Below are 19,434 nucleotides of genomic sequence, written 5' to 3'. Positions count from 1 at the left end.
TTTTGAAAACCCATAAATGACGTGGTGAAACAGGAAAATGAGAAAAATGAGTACCCGATATTTTATTTACAAAATATAATTTCGGGCTTACGTCAGTGTCAGTACTATACGAGTATATCCTGTGATTTCCTTATCACACAAACGATTAGACGAACTATCTGAATTATTATACTCGTACATGTTGGAATATGGCAACTAATGAGTATATATAAATACCATAAAAATATTCGCCATTCGCAGTGTTCTCCTTACACTAGACTGAAGTGATGAAGTGTCAGTTGTTGGTATAAAAAACGGTATTCGTACAAAATGCTTCCCCAGATTAACGCGATTGGTGTTTGCTTAATGATTATTATTATCCTGTGTGGGATCGACGGTGAAAATGATGCAACTAGCAGAGGAAATGAAATAAATAGCAGTGGCAATGAAATAGGTAAGTTTCATCTTTTCGAATTTAGAGTTTTATGTGCACAATTAAGATCTGATCAACCTTTTTACGTTTGTCATACTTAGTTTTATCACGCTTCACGCTCTCTATGTATTAACTGTTGATACGTAATGCATTATTTTAGAAAAAATACTTAAAAATACGATTTAGAATATTAGGATTTAAAAATATATTTACTATGGTAGGTTTCAAAGTTCATGTACGTAATTTTACGTGGTTCCCACGGAAGGGATCGCAACGTCTGTATGTGTGCATTATTTAAAAAAAAAAAAAAAAAATCGAAATGCAAGCCTGAGACTTCTGGAATGTATCAATAATACGTTGCAGTTAAGTGCTCGTCATGTTTACATCCTACTAATTGGTTTTAGGCGGACACTCGCCTGCTGTACATTTTACACTCTGTGAGAATCGAGGGTGAGATGGAATGGGCGAGGTTTGCGGTAATTTGTCTCCCTCGTATGTAGAAATATGGTATTTTCTTATACTTTTAAAAAATATAGAAAAACAGTTGTAATACTGATGTCGTCGTGTGCTCATGCGTTTTTATTTCATCTCCGAGTATTTTTTCTTCGCGCCGAATATAGGCGATTTTCGAAAATACAAATCATCATTTTTCAGAGCTTTAAGCTCAACTAACATTATGGTCCTCCGAGCCGGATACTGTGCGAACCGTGTCGTTTTCGAGTAAAATAATAATCAATTTTCGTGTTCGTATGTAGTCCGCAAAAAAGTACCAATTTTTGCATTCGATAGTTCGTTCGTCATTATAAAAATTCGTTTAAAAAATTGAAAAAAAAAAAAATTCGAAATGGCGACCGAAACTCAAAAGAAGAAGCGATTGTTCCAATATGAAAATTTGATGCGTTACAAAAATCAAGTCGTTGCTCATATCGAAAAAACAGAACCGTCGTTCGAAAGTTTAGTGAAACTTGAAGCCATTGTGCAAAAAATTGAAGCAGAAAATGCCAGATTCCAAAGCCTATCCGAGGAAATCATTGTAAAGCTGAAAACCGATGATGACGAGGATAAGAAAATGAGAGAAGAATATTTCGTTGACATGGACGTGGCCACCGAGCTTGAAGTCGATGTCAAATCAAAAATTGCGTGGATCAAAGCTGGTTTGGATAAAAATCGTTCTGAGGAATCAATTATCAATAGTAACAGTAGCAGTAGTTCAGGAAATGGATCGTCAAGCGGCTTCAGGTACGCGCCAATAATGAAAGAAATTGAACCCCCTACTTTTGATGGAGACGCGACCAAATTCCAGGAATGGAGATCAATGTTCGAGAATTTAGTTCATGAGAATGCCGACTACAGTCCTACCTGTAAGCTATATTTTTTAAAAAAGTGTTTAGTAGGGAAAGCTTCTAATATTGTTGATCATTACGAAATCTCTAGAGATGGGTATGCTGAGGCTTGGTCTCATGTAATTTATAGGTTTAGCAAGCCGAGGTCAGTGCTTGGTGCTTTCTTTAAAAAATTGGTGAGCCTGGAAACAATCAAAAACGAAAATGGAATCCAAAATCTCTTAGATACGACTAATAGCGTAATTCGAGGATTGACTTCCATTGGCGAGGAGGTAAATCCAACATTTTCGAGGTTTTTAGCATTTCTCATTCGTTCGAAGTTAGATGATAATACAAAACGTGATTGGGAGAATTTTTACACAAATATGGAATTTTATCCAAAATTCAAAGATCTTGATAAATTTCTTCAAAGTAGAGCTCATGTTGTAGATGAACGTACCGAGGAGAGAAAGATTAGTAGCAATTTGATTAAAAAAGATAAAAAATCAACATTTGTGGCTATTGCTAATAAAAAGTTTGCTTGTAGGAAATGTAATGGAGAGCATGCGATATATACGTGTACTGAGTTTTTGAGTATGTCTCCTAAAGAGAGGCAACTTTTTTGTAAGAGTAAAGCGCTATGCGTGATTTGTTTGAGCTATGGCCATTTGTCTCCCAATTGTAAAAGTCAAAAATTTCGTTGTCAGTGTGGAGATCCGCATAATTACTTGTTACATTTTGGCAGTAATTTAAGTGCCCAAAATGGGCCAAAAAGTAAGGAGAAATCAGTAGATGCAAAAGTCATTGTACAACCTGTAGTGCCTAAATCGTCCGAGGCTACTGCTTCAGAGAAAGAATCTTTATCGTGTGTCGTGGCAACAGAGAAAAATGTGGAAAAAACAGTTTTGTTGCCATCTGCTATTGTGAGATTTGTGTGTGGTAATGTCGTTGGCACGCTTCGTGTTTTGCTGGATAGTTGTTCACAGGCTACCTTTATTTCCGATGCGGCAGTAAAGAAATTTAACCTGCCTACAAAAAGGTCGTCGATCGTTTCATCTATAAGAGGTGTCGGTGCTTCATGCACAAAAACATCGTCGAGTGTCGATTTAATTGTTTCGTCTAAAAAGGACAGATTTCGTTTAGAGGTGCAGGCGGATATCGTTCCAGCCTCTGCCATGAAATACACAGTCAATGCTGAATTCTCAAAAGACGTTTTAAATGCCTTACGTAATGTTCCCTTAGCCGATCCCGCCTACCTTGATCGCAATATTTCAATTAGTAATATTGACATGATTATTGGGGCTGAATATTTTGGCCAATGCATTTTAGATCAGTCTTTGAGAGTAGGAACTTTGGATTTGAGGTTGTCGCAATTTGGTTGGATAGTTTCAGGGACAGTTTTACAGAAAGGAACTGAAAAATTTGTTGGTTTTACTCGACAGTCGATTGATGAAAATTTGAGAAAGTTTTGGGAGATAGAAGAGGCAGAAATTGTGTCCAAGGTCAAGGATTCTGAAGCTGATCGTTGTATGAAACATTTTGAGGAAACTTACAAAATAGGGGAAGATGGTAAGTTTTGTGTTCGTTTGCCTTTCAAGTTGGAAAAAAGTAAAATAGCTCATAATCGGAAGCTTGCATTGAAGGCCTTGAGCAGAATGGAAAATAAGTTGAGTGAGAAATTAAAAATTTCTTATGGTGATTTCATGAAAGAGTATTTGGAAATGGGTCACATGTCACTCATTCCCGATTATGATCCTGATGCTTGTTTTTTGCCTCATAGGGCAGTTATCCGAGAAGGCAGTGAGACAACTCCTTTGAGAGTCGTTTTCAACGCCACAGCCGGAACTCCATCCTTGAATGAATCCCTAATGGTTGGTCCAAAAATTCAAAGAGATTTGTATGATATTTTGATAAACATGCGTTGGTATAAATATGTATTCTCAGCCGATATTGCAAAAATGTACCGCATGATTTGGGTTGCAATTGAGGATAGGAAATATCAGTCGATTTTTTGGAGGGATTCAGTCTTTGAGATAATTAAACAGTTTCAGTTGAATACGCTCACTTATGGTACAGGGCCTGCTTCGTTTATCGCTACCATGTGTTTGGAAATTATTGCTAGAATGGTTGAACCCTATGACCCCTTTCTTGCATTTTTGATTCGAAATAATTTTTTCATGGATGATTTTACTGGTGGTGCTCAAACAATCGAGGAAGCAATAAGAATTCAGAGAGGTTTGCACCTTGCTCTGGAAAAATTTGGTTTCCTTTTGAGGAAATATTCGTCAAATTCAAAGGAATTATTAAATAATATTGATTTGAAGCTGCATGCAGCTAGTGGTTCTAAAACTATGACTGAAAGTTTGTGTTCTGTTCCTGTTCTTGGTTTAATTTGGAGGCCAGAGGAGGATGACTACTCAGTCAAAGTTAAAATTGAGGATTTAGATTCTCAAACTATCGTTACAAAAAGAATTATTTTGTCGTTAATTTCTCGCACTTTTGACCCAATAGGATTAGTTTCACCAGTTTTAGTACGTGGTAAACTGCTTTTGAAAGAGGTTTGGCTTGAAGGAAAGGATTGGGATGACCCAGTCAGTCCTGAAACAGCCGCTTTATTCGTTTCGTATATTAAAGATTTGACTGACTTGAATTTTGTGAAAATCCCTCGATATATTTTCGGTGCTTTTGAATGCACAATTGTTGGTTTTTGTGATGCGAGTGATAAAGCCTACTGTGCGGCAGTATATATTCGCGCTCAAGATGAAAAAGGTAAAATTTTTTGTCGTCTTATTTCATCCAAAACTAGAGTAGCTCCAGTTAAGGAATTGACGATTCCAAAGCTTGAGCTGCAAGCAGCTAAATTGCTTGTTGATTTGGTGTCTCGTATTGCAAATAATTTGAAAATTCCTCTTCAAAATATCATTAATTTTTCTGACTCGACTGTGGTGCTTTGTTGGCTTAGTAAACCACCTGATGAGTGGAAAACGTTCGTTTCTAATAGAGTACGAACGATTTTGGATGTTTTTCCCTTTTGTCAGTGGACCTATGTAAGGAGCAATGAAAACCCTGCTGATGATGCAACTCGAGGATTGAAAGTGGAAGAATTTGTTGGGAAAACGAGATGGTTTGATGGACCTGAGTTTTTATACCACGAGAATTATCGTTCCTTTCATCCTATCCCAAATTTAGACACGCATCTAGCTCTAGAACGTCGTAAAGTTAAGGTGGCATTTTGTGTTGGTGTTGTAGATGATTTTACTTCACGATCTTCGTCCTACCTTAGGTTGATTCGCGCCATTGCGCTCATTTGCAGAAAAATTAGAAATTTTAGAGCTAGAATTCGTAATTTGGAGCCAATCAATGAGTCGCCTACATTGTCGAAAGAGGAAGTGGAGAAGAGTGAAAAAATTGTTGTTTGTTTTGTCCAAAGTATTCACTTTTCCAAGGATATTGAACGTCTAAAAAATAACCTTCCGTTGAAAAATAAAAGTGCCTTACTTTCCCTTGATCCTTACCTAGATAAAGATGGTGTTTTGCGTGTAGGTGGTCGCCTAAATAAGTCGTCACTAGCCGATCAGTCTAAACACCCTATACTCCTTTCCTCCAAAAGCCATCTGGCTAAATTGTATTGTGAGTATATTCACGAGAAATATTATCACGCAAATCGCCGATTTATCGCTTCGTTTATCTCGTGGAGAATGTGGTTAGTAGGTGGCACAACTAATTTGATAAAATTCATAATTCGTAATTGTGTTTTATGCACTCGAATGAAGGCAGCAACAGCACAACAATTCATGGGACAACTTCCGAAGGAACGAGTCACTGTTGCTCCACCTTTCACTTATGTTGGTGTTGATTTTGCGGGTCCCTTTACTTGCAAATGCACAGATCATAGATCTACTCGATATAATCAGATTTATGCTGCAATTTTCGTTTGTCTCACTGTTAGGGCAGTACATATTGAAATTGTGTCAGGCTTATCAACTGAAAAGTTTTTATTAGCTTTTCAAACTTTTGTTTCTCGTCGAGGTTTGCCTGCAATCGTTTATTCTGACAATGGTACCAATTTCGTTGGTACAAAAAATTTTCTCAAATTGGATGAGAAAAAGTTGCTCGATTATTCTGTTACTGAAAATTTTGAATGGCGTTTCATACCACCTGCTTCGCCTCATCAAGGAGGTATTTGGGAAGCTGCGGTGAAAAGCTTCAAAAAGCACTTGGTGGCTGTTACAAAGGAAAATGCATTGAATATAGAAGAATTTCGAACCTTGTTTGCAAAAATCGAAGCTGTTTTAAATATGCGGCCTTTGTGCTACAAAGGAGGTGTAGAGCAGGGTACAGAGATCTTGACTCCGAGCCATTTTTTGATTGGTCGTAATATTATGTCAGTACCTGCTATTGATTCTGAAGAGGTTAATTTGAGTCGTAGGTTGCTTTTAATTCAAAATGTCTTTAAAGGATTTTGGTCTGTTTGCAGTAAGGACTATTTAAACCAATTGCAGCAACGTTATAAGTGGAAAAATCGAGTTCCAAATGTTAAGGTCGGTCAGCTGGTTTTTGTTAAAAACAATCAACCAAAACCCTTTAAATGGCCATTAGGAATTGTAAGAAAAGTGTATCCTGACAAGGAAGGATTAGTTCGTGTGGTAGATGTGGAGTTTGGTGGACAAATTCGTTCACGAAATATTACTAATTTAGTAATTCTCCCTGAGGATAAATAGGTAATTAAAAAAAAACAACAACAACAACAACACTTTTGGGGTTAATTTTAGAGATTACTTTTAAGATGGTTTGGTTATGCATACTTTTAAGATTGTTTGGTTATGCATTTGAATTGAATTTCGTTGTGTGTACGTAGTTTAGAAATAAATGTTTAAGATGTTTAAAGATTATCATTTTTTCTCTCCTGAGACCTGCGGTCTCAGCGGGGGGAATCTGTTGATACGTAATGCATTATTTTAGAAAAAATACTTAAAAATACGATTTAGAATATTAGGATTTAAAAATATATTTACTATGGTAGGTTTCAAAGTTCATGTACGTAATTTTACGTGGTTCCCACGGAAGGGATCGCAACGTCTGTATGTGTGCATTATTTAAAAAAAAAAAAAAAAAATCGAAATGCAAGCCTGAGACTTCTGGAATGTATCAATAATACGTTGCAGTTAAGTGCTCGTCATGTTTACATCCTACTAATTGGTTTTAGGCGGACACTCGCCTGCTGTACATTTTACACTCTGTGAGAATCGAGGGTGAGATGGAATGGGCGAGGTTTGCGGTAATTTGTCTCCCTCGTATGTAGAAATATGGTATTTTCTTATACTTTTAAAAAATATAGAAAAACAGTTGTAATACTGATGTCGTCGTGTGCTCATGCGTTTTTATTTCATCTCCGAGTATTTTTTCTTCGCGCCGAATATAGGCGATTTTCGAAAATACAAATCATCATTTTTCAGAGCTTTAAGCTCAACTAACATTAACCGTTTCGCTGATAAATGATTTGAACTTGAAATCTCTAAGAGATAAAAATTGAGTCACATAAGTAATTCTCACACTTCGACCCCCAGAATCGGTTTAAAATGGTGGATACCCATAGCTCAACTCGTTGTTGCTTCATAAATTATAAAATGACTTACTTATTCTTGCACGTAGTTACGTAAATGTTTGCTTTTACACTTCAAAATCTCACTTACCTGAAACAAAGAAAAATACAATAGTGGATTAGTATAATTTTTAAAGTTGATAAGAAACTGCAATTATTTTTACGATCCGTCAATTTTCAAACGGTTGGTAAAGGGCTAAAAATGGTATTGAATTTAGAATTCAATGCTTCAGGGATGTTCAGAACCTCAAATCGCAACTTTAAAGGGGGGTGACCGAGAGACTGCACATCTATCACTACACAAAATGTATAAGGGTGATTTTGAAGAAAAAAAATATACGAATAAAAGACCTTTGAAAATTCAAAAAACTGATTCTCTTAAAATTTGTCTCGCCTGTAGTCAATTTTGATCGAATTTTTTTCCCGCAACATAATAAACAACGCTAAACTAGTTTTGGATCACATTTGTCAGTTATAGGCATAATTTTCAGTAAAAAAAATTGAATTGCGTCATTTTGAGAGCCCATGACACCCCGGTGCAACTCGAATACTTTTTTATATATATAAAACGTGCGCAATCGCTTCAAAATAATTACTTTATCATCAATTTTTCGATAATGATTTTATGATTTCACGTTTGCCAGAAAAACAAATTGATGGCAAAGGGAAAATATTCGTGGAGTTGGCTACTTTCCGAATTGACCGCATTGATAAAAAAAAAAATGTCCATCCGGTATACCTAACTGATTTTGAACGTTAAACTGAAATCAGAGGATATCCTGTTGGAACGATCTAATCAAAACGAACTAATTATGAGAAAATTATCAACGACTTTTTACTTTTTAGCATTTTTATATCGCAGAAGTGCTTCAAATAAGCTGATCGTATACGTAATCTCATTTTTCAAAGCTTCGCATATAATTTTCACCTGTTAGAAAAATCACATCTTTTTTGTCACGTTACACATACGTACGATCAGATATTATCAGTTGTGAGAGGACAGGGAAATGAAAGAAACATGCAAGTGACTTCATTTTAGAAAATTTTTAAATGAGCTATTTTAGACGGAAAGAAGGCAAACTGATAGAGCGGCATTTTTTATATTATTAAAGAAATCAAAATTCATACCTAAGCGGAAGCAAGTATGGTAGTAGGACTAGAAATATACTAAAAATGTTCAAGCTCTCTTCAATACCCGTAGGTAGGTAGGTAGGTAGGTAGGTAGGTAGGTAAGTACTAGGTACATAGGTATACTAAGTTAACAATATTCAACCTTTTTCTTCTTTTTTTTTGACATCAGCATCACAGCAGCAAGCTTACGTTATTGACAATTATTTTCATTTCTTGCAGATCTATCTAAATGTAGAAATATAACAACCAACAACGACTCCTATACATTTTATCCAGTTGAAGACATAAAAAATGAGGGAGGATTTTTCTTAAGATTCAACGTAAAAGCTGAACGCGGTGTTCATATCATGTTTTCTCCAACGAACCTAACTGCAAACAGTAATCACAAAGGTTTTGAAGTAGTTATACTTGTAAGTGTTGGCGAGGACAATGCCACATCAGTAATACGAACAACTCAAGGTTCAGAAAAAAATACATTACATACACACTATGAAATGAACATGGTTTCATCTGATGAATGGCGTCAATTTTGGATTCGACTCACCTCAGATGGAACCTTAATTGAAGTTGGAAAGAAAGGCAGCATTCCGTTCATGTCTTCGAGAACGGAGCCTCGGTTAATCGAGTACTATGGATTCGCCAGTGATAACATTTCCGTTAACTATGCGTTTCTGTGTTTTGACAGGAATAACATAGGTAAGAGTTAAGTCACACAATTATTTCTCTAACGAAAAGAGAAAAATTTTACCAACGCCAAAATTCAATAATGTCGAGGGGAAAAAACGCACGTATGCGTACCTATAGGCTATTGGTATTGTTTTCAATTCAGCATAAGAACACCTTTTAATTCAAATTTGAAAATAGTCTCTCAAAACACTATCTATTTGACTCTGAAATTTCAATTCTTCCAGTACCTATAACTTTCAATTTTTACCTTCATTTTTTACAGATATTTCCCAGTATAGAACTTTAACAACCTACGATGATGGTTACACATTTTATCCGATCGAAGAAATAAAAAATAATGGCCCAATTTTTCTTAAATTCATGGTGGAAACTGATCAAGACGCTTACATTATTTTTTCTCCAACAAATGAAACTGTGAAGAAGGATGAGAGAATTTTCAAAGTAATTTTAGGTGGATATACTACGAATACGGTCCCTGCTATTAAAACCACTGAACTCGCTGAACCCGCAAGTGAACATTATGACAAAGATATATTATTATCGCCCGACGAATGGCGTCCATTCTGGATTCGTATTACACGTGATGGAGCATCAATTGAAGTTGGAAAGAATGCAAGTTCCGCTTTCATGTCTTTGAAGACGGAGCCCAGGCCAATCAAGTATTATGGATTTGCAAGTAGTGGCAGTTTCGCTAACTGGGCGTTTCCAAGTGTCAAGGACAGTAAAACAGGTACTTATCTACTGTCAACTGCCCTATAACTTCGGACACTATCGGTTTCTTTAATTTTACTGATAGAAATGTGATTTTCTTTGATTCAGTAACAAATGTGTGCATTCCTTCACCATGCGGTCCAAATAGCGAATGTAAACAAAAAGACAATCGCGCAATATGCTCTTGCAAGAAAAATCAGCTAGATTCACCTTCAACGTGTAGATTTGAATGCGTTTTCAACTCGGAATGCCCACAAAACAAAGCCTGCATTGGAAAAAAATGCCAAGATCCGTGTGCTGGAAATGGAATGTGTGGCAAAAATACAAGTACAACATGCGAAGTAGAAAACCACGTGCCTATATGTAGCTGTAAACCTGGATTAACGGGAGATCCATCAATAGAATGTGTTAAAGAAGAAGGTAAGCACTGTAACTAATTAGGCGTGGTTTTTTATGGTACCTACTACTCTTATTCTAAACTGGGTTACCTATTTGCTCACTTATCACATCCGCATCCCCAAAAATGGCTTCTATAAGTTCACAAAATGGTTAAAGTTCTCAATTTTGTACCATTCGTAGAACTCACCATCACTGAAAAATATAATAAGAAAATGAAATTTTATCTTGCTATAAACCCTTCAATATTATTTTTTACAGATCTTCCTAAATACAGAAGCTTAAAAACCCACAGAGGAGCAACATTTTATCCAATCAGCGTTATAAAAAATGATAACCAAATTTTCTTGAAGTTTAACGTGAACAACGAAGAAACCGCTCGCATCTATTTTTCTTCAACAGTTGAACCCATGAAGGAGGATCAATATTTTGCAGTGGGTCTCCTTCCACGGGAACAGATAGTGAAAATCGAATCAAATCCACCAGTATCAACCTTGAATCTTGCAGAAAAAAATTCACTATCAAATGAAAAATGGCGTCCATTTTGGATTCGAATCACCCCAGACGGATTAATTGAAGTAGGAAAGAATATTGGGGAACTTGCATACATGTCTCAAAAAAATGATCCGCTCCCATGGCCAATCAAGTACTTTGTATTAGGTAGTACAGATGTTTGTCACTGGAATTTTGTAAGTTCAAAGGACACTAACATAGGTATGTATGTAATGTATTCACATTCGCACTAGAATAATTTATAAAAAATTTAAAAAAAACACACACACCCTGGATTTTGATGAAAATTGGTAAAAAGGTTTACTTCGAGAGGGTGCTGCTGAGCCAGGGGCCTCAAAGTACTGTAATTTTTGGCGAAATCATGATTTTTTGCAACTTTTGGGTTGTATAACCTTACCTTGACAAAACAAAAAAAACACATGTAGATTGTAGAAGTGTTTGAGGTCTATACTCGTATTTTTCTCCATTAGGTAGCTACTTGTAACACACGTGATTATTACCAGTAGTTAACGCAAGCGCTCACTGTAATAAAAAATATTTCTAAGTAATGCATTTTCTATAGCGTATCATTTCAATACACTATAGTTCCTTTCTATTTTCATTTTGGCAGATCTTCTCCGGCACAGAACTTATTTCTCAAAAACCGCTTTTTCCACACTTTACCCGATTGCAGATATAAATAATGATGACGGATTTTTTTTGGAATTCAACGTCAAAGCATATAGTTCCGCTCGAATCATTTTTACAGAAAAAAATGATCCTGAAATATCTTCTATTTCACAAAACAATACGAAGTATCAAGGTCTAGATATTTTTCACGTAGTCATAGAAAAAACGCATTTATCAATCCGAACAACTCCTGCCGGAGAAGAACAAGTTAGTTATGATGAGGACAACCTTATATCAGTTGAAGAATGGCACCCATTTTGGATTCGAATCACAACAGATGGATCATCAATTGAAGTTGGAAAAAATGGGAGACCTGCCCTTGCATCATTGAAAACGAAGCCTAGGATAATCAAATACTTTGGTTTTTCTAGCGCCGGTCACTCAAATTATGCTTATTGGGCTTTCCCACCCCAAATAGGTACGTAAAATGTTAATAAAATATCTAATGTTAACTATGCTCGGATTATGAGACAAGAAGGGTTTCTTTTTGAGACATTCAAATTTTAAAAATCATCACATTCGGAATAAATTTCACCTTCTGATACCTTTTTTTTTACAAGTAATTAAGTATTACAATTCGATCATACTACATTTTGTTTGCAAATGAATTGTACGTATTTACACATTGTAGCCAACTCATAGATAACTACACTGTATGCGATACTCGTATGTTTTTTGTATTTTTGTGCAGCTAAAGTTCTTGTATTTCTATAATTACAAGTGGCTCCCGAACAAAAAACTCTACAACTTCAAATCAAACAATTTGGTTTCTATTTAATAAGTCTACTTCAATATTTCAAAAATTTGGAACTTTGTCAAGGATAACATTCTTCTGCATCATGTTACCGACATTGGATGCACATAACACAACTTCCACTCAAGTATCAGTAAATCCATTGGAGGCAAATCTTCCAGCCGTTTAAATCGTTCAATTCTACAATAATTAATATCCTTTAGGTAAGTATCATAATAAGTGCGCTTCTTACTTTTATCAAATCATTAAGCTACATACCTAGGTAAATAATGTTTATTCATTCATGTATTTTATTCAATTTTAAATAATGTAATTTATCAAAATTAATAATAATACATATTATAATTTCAAAAAGTACCCAGATTTTCTTGAAAATTTAACAGTAAATTGAGTTATTTTTCCCAGACCGTGTTAGGTAAAGGCTAGAGCGAAAAGAGCACGATTTTTTTCTTCAAAAACGTCCCTTTTTGAGAACTCATAAATGACGTTGTGAAACAGGAAAACGAGAAAAATAAGTACCTAAAAATATAATCTCGGGCTTACGTCAGTGTTTGTACGTACATACCTATATCCTGTGATTTCCTTATTCACACAAACGATTAGACGAATTATCTAAATTATTATACATGTTGCAATATGGCAATAAATGAGTACATAAATACCATAAAAATATTCGCCATTTACAGTGTTTGTAATAAAAATCGGTATTACTTAGAACTAAACTCATCATTATAGTTTTGCCAATACACGAAGTAAGTAAATGACATAAGTTCTACGTATTTTTCAAGCACAAAGAGTTCGTCTCATTTCTTTTCAAGTGAGTAAAAAAGAAAGGTACTCGATTTTTTTTAGATAGGTACATCAAATTTTAGAAATGGTGACTCATTACTTCATCTTACGAAAAGAGCTCACTTTCTACGTACATCACCACATTAAAACAAACGAAACGTTCTTCATTAAATTTCACTCAGAAAAAAAAACGAATTTTGAAGAAACAACCTCTCGAGTGTTCTTTTAAATTTTTTTTCGAAAATAAGCATTTTTTGGCGGTTTTTGCTTATAAAAAATGTACAATTCTGTAAAAATGATGGAAATTAGTCCAAAAATTCAATCCCTTCTTTGAACCAAATTAAACCATCTCTACATAGCTATTCTGGTGAACGAGAATTTATAACCTAGGTTCTCAAAGTTGTATCTACCCAATCATACATGTACGCCGTACGGGTTTTGAGGCATGTTTTTTTGTAAAATTCAGTCCCTCGAAAAATGTTTCCTTTTGCTCCCTTCAATATCCAAAATTGAACCTCATCCAATTATGGTTGAAATTCAAATGTGACCAGAAATGCGGTTTTCCTAAATGATGCCAGTCATTTGATTTATTTGTCAATTTATGCAATTTTCGGACAATCTCAAAAAATTTGAATATCTGCAGCAGCACATTCCTATTTTTATATTGATCGGCTGAATTTTTTGTGGAAACTGTTCCTGAAAATTTCATGCTCTGGTAAAAAAAAAAAAAAAAAACAGTCACGCATTATGCGTGAAAAGACCGACTTTTCGTCAAATGAAGAATTTTTTACGAACGACTTAATTCACTTTTTGCGAAACCATTGTATAGGAACTGATCTGTATTCAAGCGAAGCGAATCGAATCGAGTCCTTCGCAAACGTTTGGCGATTGAACAAATTGATTGATTTCTAGGTGAATCGTTCGCGAACAAAATAATTAATTGTTGGTGAATCATTCGCGAACGAATTGATTCGTATACGTGACTCGTTCGCCAACGAATCCATTCATTTAGTTAGTTTTTAGAAAATCATTAGCGCGAACGAATTGAATAATTTTCGGCGAATCATTCTTGAACGAATTTATTCGTATTAATGACTCGTTCACGAGCGAATTGATTCATAAATTAATCACTTAATCAATTCGTTGGCGAATAATTCGCTAAAACTAAGTAAATCTATTCATAAGCGAATCGTTCTTTCAAAGAATTAATCAGTTCGTTCATGAATTATTTCCTTGAATGAATTGATACTCTGACGAACAATTCACTGGAAAATTAATAAATTTATACGCAAACAATTCGTTTGAAAACAGATCAACTTGTTAATTGAGCGAATCGTGATCCCAGACCTTCAAAACGTAAAGAAAAATCACTCCCTGGCCCAACCTTAACTATCGCAACAAAGACCGCATACTCGAAAACTTGGGAAATTTTGGAAACATTGAAACCAGATGTGGGGAAATAGAGATTGATATGTATTATGATCTCATCATAAAAATAAATTTAAGTTCTCGTCACTGGTGGTACGAGTATGTCCTATAAATTTCCTTATCATACAAATGATAATGTCTCATCTAAATGATTGCCCTTACTACTATTCCTGGTGCTGTCTACACGTATAAATAGAGGGCAATAATGTTCACCATAATGCAGTTTCGCTAGAACAAAACTGAAGCGAGAAAGTGACAGTGTTGAAATCTGTATTTATACAAAATGCTTTCGCAGTTTAAAATACTTGGTGTTTATTTATTGATTACTAATGTTGTCCATGGAATCGACAGTAAATATGAATTAAGCACCAATGAAAATGAATTGAGTAACAATGAAGAGGAAATCGGCAGCGGTGACAATGAAATAGGTAAGCGTCAGAATTTCACATTTACAGTACAATAATGCACCTACGACAATATTTGGCTACAGGTAAATCATAAGCGGGGGTTTTTTCTTAATAATGTCTGTGGTCTATTCTATGTAGTAGTATTCAAGAAGGTTTTGACGTTACTTTTCGATATCCGACGTTTGTCATGATTTCACTCAGTTCACACATCCACTAGCTTAAACCCTTTCGTTCGCTTAGAACTCCAGTACCTCTCACAATAGCGCTAGCATCAATCTCATGGTTCAGATCATTGGGAAAACAGCACTCGGTCAAGAACGGCCAATTAATCCTCGGCTGGGATTTTCAAATTATCTAACTATCTAACTACATAGTAGACTTTGATCCTTGTGTTTCAAAACCATCGTGATAAAATTTTCCGACTGACACAATACATTACAAAATTGTACTCGTGAATATAAGTAGGTAGATACCTACTCGTATAAGGGTGGGTCGTTTTTTCAATTCTTTTCGAATTTTAATAGAGTATGTATAGAGAAAAAGCATGGCCAATTGATCTAAATAAGACGCAGGAAAAATTTCAAATTTTCTGATCAATTGTTTAGATTTGATTTTTTTTTTGAAAAAATTTTCATCTCGATCAAACTGTTTATACTCTTTTTTCTTGAATTTTTTTTGCATCTGCTACATAAAAAGTGGTATTGAATTGTGAATTCAATGAGTCAGGGATTTGCAAAACCTCAAATCGCAACTTTAGAGGGAGGGGTGACCGAGGAACTGTACATGTATCACTACACAAAATACATAGGCAGGTACGTGTTTTTTGAAGAAGAAAAAAAACTATACAAATAAAAGACCTTTGAAAATTCACAAAATGATTTTCAAAATTTTTCTCGCCTGTGGTCAATTTTGATCGAAATTTTTTCCACAACATAATAAAATACCTAAACAACGCTTAACTAAATTTGAATCAGATTTGTAAATTTTAACCACGCTGTATCATTTCTAGTAAAAAATCGAATAGCGTCAATTTTGAGAGCTCATGACATGACACCCTTTCTAAAAGACTCGCTCAATTTTCCTACTATCTCTTGATAAAAAGATGACAAAAGCAAGAAAAAATGTCCACCACAGCTGACACACAACAGGTACAACTCGAATATAATTTTTTTTTATAAAACATGCAATCGCTTTAGAATATTTTATCATCAATTTGTCGACAATATAATTTCAAGATTTCATGTTTGCCGGAAAAGCAAATTGATAGCAAAGGTAACATATGTAGTAGATAATGATTTTGAAATTTTCGCAACACGACTTCACGATTATTCGTGAGTTGGCTACTTTCCGAAGTGACCGCATTGATAAAAAAATGCACACCCGGTATGACTGATTTTAAACGATCAATTAAAATCGAATGATATCCTGTTGGCACTGTCACATCAAAACGAACACCATTATGAGAAAATTATCAACGATTTTTAAAATATTTTTATGTTGCAAATTTTAATTATTTTGCAAACTAAATACGAAATAACAGCTGGAGTAAACACTTTTCAAAAAAGTTCTTCAAATAAGCTGATTAGTGATTACGAGTATAATCGCATTTTTCAATGCTTCGCATCACATTTTCATATGTTTGGGTAATTTATTTGTAAAATTTTAAATAAAAAATTAATATTATGTATTAATAAAATATTATTATATTTAAAATTAAAATTAAATTAAATTATATATATTAAAATAAATTAAACTAAAATCTAAACAAAAATTATATTTTTTTAAAACTTAGTACGACCGGATAGGCATTAAGGTACAGTGGCGTAGCCAGAGCATATCTGGAAGGGAGGGGGGTTTGGTTGTTGGAGAAAGGTCCAATTTTTTTCATGATGAGAGAAAAAACAATTAGCCCGAGCGTAGCGAGGGCAAAAGCTTTTGAAAAGTATGATTTTGATATGTAAAAGAACAATGCTTTTTTATACATAGGACGAGATTCATTATTTATGCTTCAGAATTTCAGTTTTCGAACGATTTTTTTTTTTAGAAATTAAGCAAAAAGGCCCGAACAAAGTGAGGGTAAAAGCTCTTGAAATATCATGTTTTGAGAAGTAATAATTTTTTTTTAATGTGAGCAGTTCAGTAAATTATTGAATGGCAATTGATGCGTACCTACTAACTGTACCCAAAACGACCATAATCTCATTTTTGAAAATTTTGGACATTTTTTCGGAATTTGACTCTGACCCAGTACTTTGGACCCCCCTGACTGCGTCATTGTGTCAGATAGGTAAAAACGGAGAATGGCAATCGATGCGTACCTACTAACTGTACCCAAAACGATCATAACCTCATTTTTGAAAAATTTGGAGAATTCTGGGTTTGACTCTAAGGTACTCAAGGGTTCTCGATGGTTTTCGTAATCGCTTATTGGATAAAATTTTACTTATCCTTTTACATAGGTTTTGTAATCATTACCTATTCAAAACATGATTACCTAAAATTAAAATTTCAAGATTTTTGATATTTTTTTTTCAAATTTACTCATTAATTTTTTTTATAATAGACAAAATTCGAAGGTGCTTTGTATGAAATTTTTTCAGAAATGTATCGAGTCGACATTTCGTGTATTTTTTCAAAAAAAAAAACTGCATTTTTCGTTTTTTTTTCAAAATTTTCAACGTCATACAATTCCAAAGTGACTTAAGTCCGCTTTTTCTCACTCTTTGGTACGCTGTGGAGCTGAAAATACGCGAAACGCGAATAAAAAAAACAAATACGGTACTTTATGGCAGAAAAATCAAGCTTCACAACCATATAATCACATCATATATGTATTATTGAAGCGGAAGAGCGATGAAAACAGTTAGGTAGGTAGATATTTACGTTTTTCTCGAAATCGAAAAAATGGACTTAAAGGTCATTCCACGTCAATTGGACCAAGAAGTGGTAGGTGGGTTCGGCGATTTTTTTGAAATTTTTCCTGTGGAAAGACCTTCCGAAGGGATGACCATTGGCGCAAATCGCAGCCCTCTAGCCCATTTTTAACGGCAGCCAGGGGGTGTCAAAGTTTTCAGTGAACCTAAAGTATCATCCATTTCAGCAGTGGATTACTCGATAACCGCGATACCTACCAAAATGGAACTTCTTCCCATAGTTAGAGGTTTTGAAAGGCTTTTTGGTGATATCATAAAAATCAGTGTTGCCACTTTTTTTCGTGCAAAAAATTAGCTCAAAAAGTTTCAAAACGTAGTTTTCATATCGTTCTGACTCTCAAAAATTCTGAAAAAAATATATTATGGACAACTGTTCATGATGAACAGCATATTGAAAAATTGGGATGGTAACTTGTCGCAAAAACCCCCTTTCACTCAATAAAATGAACTCATCACAAAAAATCAAAATTCGAAAAAATTCAATTTTCAACTCCAAACATCAAAAAAAGTTTAAATTTATTCAGTTGTCTTATTTTGACCTCTTTCTGACGTATTTCATGAAAAAGTTTATGAAAATCACACTCACAGCAAAAAAATTAAAATTTGTTTATTTTTTGAATTTTTTAGAATTTTGTTTTTTTTGTGATGAGTTTATTTTATCGAGTAAAGATATATTTTCAACTTCTTCAACGGATACGTAAAAATAGGGGTCAAATGGCTCAACTTTACCAATCAAAACTCTTTTTCATGTTTTAAATCTAAAACTCGTATTTTTTCGCAAACTTTAAATTTTTTTAAACCGACTTTGCGACAAGTTACCATCCCAATTTTTCAATATGTTGTTCAGCATAAACAGTTGTCCATAATATATTTTTTTCAGAATTTTTGAGAGTCAGAACGATATGAAAACTACGTTTTGAAACTTTTTGAGCTAATTTTTTGCACGAAAAAAAGTGGCAACACTGATTTTTATGATATCACCAAAAAGCCTTTCAAAACCTCTAACTATGGGAAGAAGTTCCATTTTGGTAGGTATCGCGGTTATCGAGTAATCCACTGCTGAAATGGATGATACTTTAGGTTCACTGAAAACTTTGACACCCCCTGGCTGCCGTTAAAAATGGGCTAGAGGGCTGCGATTTGCGCCATTGGTCATCCCTTCGGAAGGTCTTTCCACAGGAAAAATTTCAAAAAAATCGCCGAACCCACCTACCACTTCTTGGTCCAATTGACGTGGAATGACCCTTAAGTCAGTTTGGAACTGAGCCCTTCAATAATTATGTAACTTATAAATAAAGTGTATCAGTACCACACCGTTTTCAGTGGGACAAATGACACAAAATACCGGTTAGGATTTATTTACCAGCACTACACAGCTTGTCAGTGAAATATAAAACACAAACAGTAATGTTATTAGGATTCTTACTTATTTATTAAAATTTCCAACCAAAAATTGCAAAGATGGGATGTTCTTTGATTACTCTACAATGATATTCATCATTTACCTACATTGATTGTTTAACTAAATTTATTAACACTGAAACTATACAGATGGTATTTTCTAGTACACTACATAAATATATTTTCTGGTTTATTGAGTTTCTAGCAAAAATCATTGATAATAGGTATCAAGTTTAGATTTTATTTCTTGAACATTTTGTTTGTAGGTAATTAATTACC

General features: G+C 34.5%; 2 protein-coding genes across 2 annotated transcripts in view; one reads left to right on the top strand and one right to left on the bottom strand.

Moving 5' to 3' along the window:
• LOC135848027 (uncharacterized) overlaps positions 1–19,434 on the bottom strand; it is a 623,146-nt gene that overhangs the window by 334,895 nt on the left and 268,817 nt on the right. The window lies entirely within an intron of this gene.
• On the top strand, positions 243–12,549 carry LOC135848566 (uncharacterized). The gene is made up of 7 exons (XM_065368498.1): positions 243–433; positions 8,687–9,163; positions 9,417–9,884; positions 9,974–10,285; positions 10,523–10,975; positions 11,385–11,861; positions 12,135–12,549. The coding sequence occupies exons 1-7, from the start codon at positions 310–312 to the stop codon at positions 12,155–12,157; spliced, it is 2,334 nt and encodes a 777-aa protein (XP_065224570.1). The 5' UTR covers positions 243–309; the 3' UTR covers positions 12,158–12,549.

This window comes from Planococcus citri, chromosome 5, assembly GCF_950023065.1.
Source record: "Planococcus citri chromosome 5, ihPlaCitr1.1, whole genome shotgun sequence".
NCBI lineage: Eukaryota > Metazoa > Arthropoda > Insecta > Hemiptera > Pseudococcidae > Planococcus > Planococcus citri.
The sequence above is the reverse complement of the archived record's forward strand: the minus strand, read 5'-3'. Positions and strand labels throughout refer to the sequence as shown.